This window comes from Gekko japonicus, unplaced genomic scaffold, assembly GCF_001447785.1.
Source record: "Gekko japonicus isolate JY-2015 unplaced genomic scaffold, Gekko_japonicus_V1.1 scaffold382, whole genome shotgun sequence".
NCBI lineage: Eukaryota > Metazoa > Chordata > Lepidosauria > Squamata > Gekkonidae > Gekko > Gekko japonicus.
Genome location: NW_015168662.1, coordinates 804,795 through 814,460, shown reverse-complemented (window position 1 = coordinate 814,460; position 9,666 = coordinate 804,795). Strand labels below are relative to the sequence as shown.

Here is a 9,666-nt window from a genome sequence, read left to right as displayed (position 1 = left end):
GTCCCAGGACAGATCCTTGAGGCACTCCACTTGTCACTCCTCTCCAAGAGGATGAGGAACCATTAACAAGCACTCTTTGGGTGCAATCTGTCAACCAGTTATAGATCCACCTAACAGTCATAGGATCCAACCCACATTTTGTCAACAAGAATATTATGTGGAACCTCATCAAAAGCCTTACTGAAATCAAGATAAACTATGTCTACAGCATTCCCCTGATCCAGCAAGGTAGTAATTTTATAAAAAAAAGAGATAAGGTTACTCTGACATGACTTGTTCTTGAGAAATCCATGCTGGCTCTTAGCGATCACAGCCATCCTTTCTAAATGCTCAAGGACTGTCTGTTTGATGATTTGTTCTAAAGTTTTCCCAGGTATAGACATCAAACTGATGGATCAGTAGTTACCTGGATCCTCCTTTTTCCCATTCTTGATGATGGGGACAACATTTGACCACCTCCAATCTTCTGGCACCTCACCTGTTCTGCAAGAATTCTCAAAAATAATGGACAGAGGCTCAGAAATTACATTCTGCAAGTTCTTTTAGTACCCTTGGATGCAGTTCATTTGGCCCCGAGGACTTAGTTTCATTGAAAGAAACCAGGTATATGTATTATTATTTTCTTTGGAAAAACAAAAGTCCTATGAAGTGATTCAGCTCTAAGACTTTATTTAAGGTTTGGAACAAGACAAACTAACCAGCTCGCAGGCTGGTTTATATGTGCAACAACCCCGCACCCAAAACACACCCACACACAAGTGATTGGCTATTTACAGTGGCCGAGAGTTCCATAGGCTCTCGGCCGGGAGCCTAGCCTGCTGATAGGTGCCGGCTAGGATCCGCTTGTCCCATTGTTACTGCGAACGAAGCTCGGCCGCTTCGTCTGACTGCGTGGTGAAATGGCCACACACGTGGTCTGAGATGGATACATTACACTATTGAAAAGTGGGATCAGAAGAATTTGAAGCCCATTGTGCAGGCTTCTTTGATGCATGAATTTTGTAGCAGTATTGTGATAGTAAATTGGTGGCACTGAAATTATTTGTAACAAACCTGATGAATACATTTCTTTTCTCGTGCCAGATTTTTGTGAAAGTGGCTGAGTGTCAAGAAACTATCCTTGTTTAGCCATTTCTTGGCTTTGCATACTTCGGTTCAGGCTTATGGGCCTAATCAAATTACTGAAGGTTCCTCTCTGGGAATTTAATGTCATGCTGACTTAGGGATGCCAGAACCCTTGGTGTGGGCAGGGATCCCACAGTTTCAGGCACTCCTCTCCACTGCTGGCTAGCTGGCTGGCAGGGAAATTCTCCCCCTCCCCCCGAAAAAACAGGCAAGAAGTGGGAAATAAACGTGATGTGCCTATGTCACCCAGAAGTGACATAGGCACACTGTGGGGGGGGGGAATGCTCTAGTTTTGGGGCAAAATTCTATAGTTTGAGACCGGTTTCACCATAGAGTTTTGCCAAAAAAACTAGACATTGCCATGCAACATCAGCAGCATAATGATGTTACTTCCAGGTGATGCCATCGTGCTGTGTTTTGGGGCATTTGCAGTTTCCAGAGAGAGATAAGGGATGAGATGGAGTCAGACGCAGATGCAAATGAGATCATGGGCCTGAGAGCTTCAAGGCAAGACCAAGAAGGAGTTTCACACTCACATTTAATCTCGTTAGCACAAAGAACCCTGGGCATGGAAAGTTGCTTCAATATGTGCCAGCTGTAGAGGTATGTGGACACGTGTCTTAGCAACACACCTGATTGGCCAAACAGTATCGGGCCAGCCGTGGGCAGTCTGGCATAAAGCAAGACTAGTTTGAGCCTCCTTTTTGAGTGGCCAAAGGAAGGTGTCCTGAGCCAGAGATTGATTTATTATGGATATCAAGGACTCATTAATGTGTCCTTGTGCGTGATTTCAGCAACCAGGATGGACAAGGATCCAGAGCACAAGTAGTGACCTTCACAGATCCTAAGATCCTGTCAACATCCATCATGGTGACTGGGTCAAAATGGCCCACAATGTCCTGCTGCTTGATAGTTCTACCAAAGAGTTCTATAGCATGCTTTCTCAGATTCATCATGTCTCTTTAGACATTTCCTGGCCCTCTTTAGGTCACCCATCTCCATGGTAAACCATGGGGTTCCAAGCATGGGAGAGGATGACAAGGGGTAACATTGTTGCTAGCTTCTAGGATCTTCTCATTCCCAGCTTCTGGTTGCCATCAGAGATCAGCGGTCATCAGTGTGGAATTTGTCATGTGGGGTTCCTCAGGGCACAGTCCTGTTCCCCATGCTATTTAATCCCTCCGTAAAACTGTTAGGAGAAATCATTCTTAATTTTGGAACTGAGTTTTATCAATATGCTGACAACACCCAGCTCTATATCTCTCTACCCAAATCTCTTGGTGATGGGGTAAAGGTCTTGCGCCACTGCCTGACTGGTGCGATTAAAAAGCTAACAGTGAATAAATTGAAACTGAGCCCTGACAAGATAGAGTTAATGTTTATTGGGAAGGCTGAGGTCTTGAAGGAAATTATGTTTCCTATCTTCATTGGGATTCAACTGACCCTTGCTGACTTGGTTAAGAGTCCAGGGGTTATACTGGATCAAACATTAAAACATTTGCAAAAATAGCTTTCTTCCAACTTACTTTAAGGTTAGGTTTGGTGGAGGGAGGAGCAAATGGGCCAGCCCTGCACAGTGTTAATTCTGAGCAAGTTCAGTGGGCAGCATCATAAAATGCAGGGTGTTTTGTTTCTTCAAAGGGAAATCTACCATTTAAATACATTTGAACATACTTTTGAGGAAAGATTAATGTTAATTTTCCCCACACCCCTCCCTCATACATATTTATAATAACATTTTGATTACATTTAATGTTTGAGGGGGAGATGGAAAATTTTAGCTATTGAAGGTGGCCAAGAATTTTATTTATTTATTATTAAATTTATAGCCTTCCCTCCCCGCAAGCGGGCTCAGGGCGGCCCACAAATAGGGCAAATATGCCAATAGTTAAAACAATTAAAAACAAGATAAAACAATCAATCATTACATCAATACAAAGTGCTCAGGATGTTTCAAGAAAGTCTTCAGTAACAAGATGGCTTCCTGGGGATAGCAGTCCCAGTTCAGTGGTATCAGATCCACTCAGCGCTGTAGTTAATTTAACACACAGCCATCTCACCCCCCGATGTTACCCAACTCAGTTGTTGTTGGTGGTGGAGGTAGTGGTGGAGGTAGTGGCGGCTCCTACTTGAAAGCCTGGTGGAAGAGCTCCATCTTGCAGGCCCTGTGGAACTGCTCAAGGTCCCGCAGGGCCCGGATCTCCTCCGGGAACTCATTCCACCAGGTAGGAGCCACCACCGAAAAAGCCCTGGCCCTGGTAGCAGCACACCTCTTTCCCATGCATAATCTTATAAACCTTGATCATGTCACCCCTCAGTCGTCGTTTCTCCAAGCTAAAGAGCCCCAAGCGCTTTAACCTTTCCTCATAGGGAAAGTGTTTTCTTTTCTTTAACTTATTTCCGATTTTAAAAAAATAGAGAAACAAAACTAAGACAGAAGAAGTTCTGAAATACAAACTGCAAAGCTATTATAAAATGTCAGTTATACGAACTCAGCATCAATTTCTCATGCTGGACAGGAAAGCATTCCCTTTCCCAAATTTATCAGACATTTGGCCACGCAGTAGACAAGGTAGTTTGCACAGGCGAATGCATTCTACTGATTTCTCTAATGAATGCTCCTTCTGCAGGATTATGTCCTTCTTCTTGAGAGCCAGTTTGATGTAGTGGTTAAGTGCGTGGACTCTAATCTGGAAGAATCGGGTTTGATTCCCCACTCCTCCACATGCAGCTGCTGGATGACCTTGGGCAAGCCATAGTTCTGGTCAGAGCTGTTCTCTCAAGGACGGCTCTGGAAAGAGCTCTCTCAGACCCGCGTACCTCACAGGGTGTCTGTTGTGGGGAGGGGAAGGGAAAGGAGTTTGTAAGCTGCTCTGAGACTCCGAGCGAAGGATGGGGTATAAATCCAATCTCCTCCTCCGATCTGGGAGAACCGGGTTTGATTCCCCACTCCCCCACTTGCACCTGCCGGATGACCTTGGGTAAGCCATAGCTCTCTCAGAGCTGTTCTCTCAAGGACAGCTCTGGAAAGAGCTCTCTCAGGCCCGCCTACCTCACAGGGTGTCTGTTGTGGGGAGGGGAAGGGAAAGGAGTTTGTAAGCTGCTCTGAGACTCCAAGCAAAGGGAGGGGAATAAATCCAATCTCCTCCTTCTCCTCCTCCTTCTTCCAATTTTGAGCAAAAAATTAGTCTTACAGATGTTATGGCATTAGGAACGAATTCACAAATATCTTTAGAAGGGCATTTGACATGATTGAACCAAAAAAAACCCTTAGGGTCTAATGGTAGCTGTTTCCTTATGCCTTTATGCAGTTTTAACTGCAACTATGTTTTAATGCAATTGTTTGTTTTTATGTCAGCCGCCCTGAGCCAGCTTCAGCCGGGAGGGCGAGATAAAAATCTGATAGATAGATAAATAAATACATAGAGATAACTGTAGCGATCATATTCTGAAATGCGATCAGTTGACAAAAGTTGATGCCGGAATCAAAGTGCGTGAACTCATTCAAGTGCCACGGAACTTCTGCCTATTCTTGCTGCCGTGGGCTGCCGTGGCCGCCCTGCTGGAATGGCACATTTTCCTGTGCCCCTGTCTGTCAGCACTGCAGGGTGGAGGATCTCCCCTGGGGCTGTGGGGCTTCTTCTCTTCCTACATAAAATGGTCATCGCCATCGCTTGAAACAATGACTGTGTATTCCCTGCCTTCTTATCTGTCTGCCGGGACATCCTGCCATCTCTTTCCCCACTCAAACCTTTTGTCTTTATTTCTTTGTTTAAAAACGGGCCTCTCTGTGGTCATGGCTGCCTCCCTTCCGTGCATTCATTCTCGCCTCTGTGCATTTGCCCTAGGGCTCTTTCTAGCAATCCCTGGTGTCTCCCAGGCTGAAAGGACACTCCTCTCCTGAAATCCCATTCATGCAAAACTCCCAGGTGACCGCGGGCCCATCGCAAACTGGACGGCCGCGCAGGGTTGTTGTCAGAAAACGGTGGGCCCATAACCCTATTGGATGCAGTAAATAAGAAGCCTGGAGACTGACTGGTGGTAAAGGCAGAAAGTTTATAGTGCAGTAATGGTAACTATATACAGAGAATATACAAACTGTTGCACAGCATAACATACCTCGGATGAAGAGAGCTATGTCTCCCAATGTGGCTTATCAAGCCTATACATTATATACATCACACAGCCAATGAACATCAGGGCCAACTAATTACCCACTCCTAACTACCACAAGGAGCTCATTGTATTTATTTCCACAAGGAGCATTATTCCTAGTAGTGCAATATTTCACTAATATTTATCCCGTTGAAATAAAGTGGAAGATGTCTTTAGTTTCACTACATCTAGACATATAATCCAATAGGGGATTCTAAGGAAACTGATGCTGTGGAGTGCATCAGCCTGTGTGCAGTGGATTTTTGTTTCTGGGTGTGTCAGGTGGGATGGGTTTTCCTGGCTGAGAATGGGGGAGTGTAAATCCTCCACATTTCTTGTCCTTCTGCTTTCCCTCATCTTTTCCAGCTTTTCTTCTATTGACTTTCACGTCTCATAATGAGGGTCCCTCTTTCCCCTTCCTTTTTATTGGTGGTGGAACTGTTGTTGTAGCAAAGTAGTAATAAACACACACACACTGCTAATGAAGACAAAATGAGCCAAGCTATGAGCTCAATAACTATTCCCCCCTGTGTCCCTTTAAGTTGTGGCTACTGCCCACAGTTTGCTGAAGGTGGATGGAGCTTGACTCTCCCTTCTCCACACTTTCTCTGCCCTCAATTCAACTTTAGTACATCTTGAAGCCAGCTGGGAAATAATATGGCATGGGAGTGAAAGGTATGAGATTTTTTTTAGTCAGTTCTGGCCCCATACTGCTTTGGTTTATCCCCTTATTTCTGCACACATTTTTGTGGCTTTAGTTTTCACTTCATTTTTCCAGCTCCTTTGGGACCACTTTTACCCCAATCTTTTTCTGGAAGGCAATTTTGAATTGGCTTTTTCCTAGTGCATAAGGTTTCTATTGGTTTTCCTTGCCCTGCCCTTTCCCACCCATCTCCAGCCCATTTTTCAAAGACTGAACTGTCATCATGGTTAAATCACTCCTCTCTGCCCCTTGACAGAGGAAAATGAAGAAACTGAAATGTGGGATAAAATAAAAACACAATAAATAAACTTCATTTAAATATCTGAATTGCCTTTTATCAGATTACTATCTGTAACTGACCCTTTCTTGAAACCAAGGGGAGGGACCCACACTGCCTCCCTGATAAATTTGTAGAACTTGGTTGGTTTTGAGATATAAACTTTCACCTCAGTTACAAAATGTTCTTAGGGTAGTGAGTGTAAAGGCTTTGGACCACTGTTGTAAGTTTTGTAGTGAGCCTGAAGAGTACAGAGATCACTGAAACAGAAGGTTTAATAAAACAAACAAACAAAAAGATTTATTTATATCATCATCATTATCACCACCACCACCACCACCCCTTTCATTGGTATGCTCAAACAGTACAAAAATAAGGACAAGCAAAATGTACAGTTCAAGATTAAGAAGAATAGGCAAATATGTAGTGAATTCTCTTTAAAACTTGAAGTTACCAGGTCTGCTCATCACCAGAGACAGGCTTCACAACTCTATCCTCTCCCATAAGAAGCCAGTTTGGTGTAGTGGTTAAGTGCGCAGACTCTAATCTGGGAGAACCGGGTTTGATTCCCCACTCCTCCACTTGCACCTGCTGATGTGACCTTGGGTCAGTCACAAGCTCTGGCACAGCTGTCCTTGAAAAAGAGCAGTTTGTGTCAGAGTTCTCTCAGCCCCACCCACCTCACAGGGTGTTTGGTGTGGGGAGGGGAAGGGAAAGGAGTTTGTAAGCCGCTCTGAGACTCCAAGTGAAGGGCGGGGTATAAATCCAATCTCTTCTTCTTCTTCTCTTCTTAAAGTACTCTGCTACGCTACCAGGCATTGTAATTTTGAAAGGTTTGGACGATTGGTTGCATATAGGAGGGCCAGTAATGATCAGTAGATGCTGCCATATATACAGTGCAGAAATTTATTGCTATACTACTAATGACAAGTTAAAATAAAATGCTGGCTATGTTGATACCCTTGAGTTAATATTTTCCATATATTACCATGGGGGAGGGAAGGAAGCACAGATGTAGCCCAAACTAATTAGATCTCAGAAGCTAAACAGGGAGAACATAAAAGAAGACTCTGAAGAGGTAGGCAATGGCAAATCACTTCTACTCCTCACTTGCCCTGTAAGCCCCTTGCTGAGGTCACCATAAGTCAGCTGCAACTTGATGGCACTTTACACACATGCATATATTACCACTTAAGGAAACCCCAAGCTTGTTTTCATGGTAATTTCCAGGTGACAAGAGGAGGCAAACAAGATGGAACCAATATAAGAGAGCATTCTCTCACTGAGAAACTGGTTGCCTTCAAATATCATGCTATACTGTGCTATCTTGAACAAACCATGGTTATTACAGCAGACAGTTGAGAAAACCAGATTGCATCTGGAAATCCCAGTTTCTTTTATCTTTGCCTGCTTTCCCACCACTAAGCAGACTCTCTGACAATCGCCAATGCCCTTACACTGTCCCGCTTCTTGCAAAGTATACGTACATTAGCAACTTGCTCACCATTGGTCAGCCACAATGCAGGGGCAGGCAAGGGGTGGGAAAGCATAGCTCAGGGCAGGGTAAGCCTTCTTGGAAATCACTGAGTCACTTCTAGCTAAGTTGGCTGTCTGACACCTCCTCTTTCTGTGCCTAGACACTTCCCAAATTATTCCTGTACTGATCAAACTGCTAAGAACAGGCAGCCAGATCCAGTGCAAGAGGAGATGTGCCTTGGGCAACAGCTGTGTCAACCTCTGTGGAGTTGCAGCCTCTTTGATGGCAAACATTATCACTGTTTTGAGTGGCATCATTATCACCACCCTGGATTTCCACGTCTGCTGCACAGTTACATCATGCACCAGGAGAACTCATAGAAGAGGATCCTAATGCTCTCACTGTTCAGTGGTAGTGGCTGCCATATGGAGATACCTAGAAGAGACACCTAAGTATCTCTTGTACTGAGTTCCCACATTCATATGGTGTTTCCAGTGCATCTGTGGAGAAAGTAGAGGGAGTTGGTAGAGAGATCTTCCTGGGATCATAGGCACTGAATCTGGCACAGTAGGATGCGTCATGAGCACCATGGCCAAAAATAGCAAGTAACTTGAATTGGGGCACTTGCACTGCTGGCTGATTCCACTGCTCATGTCATGCCATGGAGTGATATCCCTCAGTTCCAGCAGTACAATGGTGAGATTATTGTAGAACAGCATGGTTCATGAATTAACTATGGGCTACAAGTTCTGGTTAGCTTTGAATTTCTTCTTGAGGTCTTGCTCTCATTTCTGGCACTGGGAAGAAGTACACTCATAGCCCCTTCTGGCCAGCTGGGTAGATAAAATGTTGCAGAACGAGTGTTAAAGGACCTCTTGGACATCACAGCTCATCAAGAGATTAGTAGAAGATGCCACACTACTGGCAATACTGCCAGGACTGTGACACACAGATTTTGTTGAGGCTTTTCAACAAAGCAGTTTTGATGCTTGGGAAAAAATAAGATTGAGCAGAATATTGGAATTTATGAAGGATAGTTTATGCAGAAATACAACTCAAACATAAGTATGCAGCTTTCCTTTCCTTTCAATATTTGCAAATCAGACTTTTCATACAGAGTAAGCAAGATCAAATAAATATATCTAATTTAACCTTTTTGAGGCCACCCTATTACAACTGGATGGAGGGAGTCACAAGTAGCAACTATTTACAGCATACTGTAAATACAGTACAGCATACTGGTGGAGGCATAAGAAAAAGTAACTGAATATAAGGAGAGGTGGGGAAAAGACTTGCTAATATATATATGAGAATCAGTGGAATAATCTCCATAAAAGTATAAGGAACATTTCAGTGAATGTAGCCATAAGGGAAAATATTACTAAACTTGGCTTTTCCACATTGTCCTTTTCCTTGCTTGTATGTTTCTGTTTCTTCTTCTTCTTTTTTACCCCCCGGAGGGGATTTTTATTGCATTTACTATAAACTACAAACTACAATGAAAAAATAGGGAGGGAACATCTACATCTATGGAGAAAGGAAAGAAAACCACTACTAACTAAAACCCCAAGTATAGGAGATCATTACATCAGCTTATATAAGTGTTAGTCTAAAATGCTTACGTTACATTGAACATAGTCAATTACGCTAAATTATTTATCTTTTTAACCATTTTTAAATGTTTAAAGAAAACCCCAAGAGCACCATTTATATCCCATGCTTTAAGGCACCATTCAAAGTCCTTCAGCCTTCACTTTGCTTTATCTTTTCTAATCCTCAATTGGTATTCTCGTTTAGGGACAGCCGTCCCCTTTTCTGAAGCCGAATCCTCATCGGAAGACACAGAGTCCAGTTCACCACTAGATTTGCTGTCATCTTCTTCTTTAGCATCCTCAGCTGGTTCTCCCAGTTGCAATCTCAGGAATTCAC

The 9,666-nt window shown here is 43.5% G+C and overlaps 1 protein-coding gene across 1 annotated transcript in view; it reads right to left on the bottom strand.

Annotated features, from left to right (window-relative positions):
• LOC107113873 (epidermal retinol dehydrogenase 2-like) overlaps positions 1 to 2,081 on the bottom strand; it is a 44,485-nt gene extending 42,404 nt beyond the window's left edge. Inside the window, exon 1 of the mRNA XM_015415266.1 lies at positions 1,959 to 2,081. Coding sequence (XP_015270752.1) covers positions 1,959 to 2,081 — 123 coding nt within the window. The remainder of the gene's footprint in view (positions 1 to 1,958) is intronic.
• Positions 2,082 to 9,666: the final 7,585 nt, after the last annotated feature.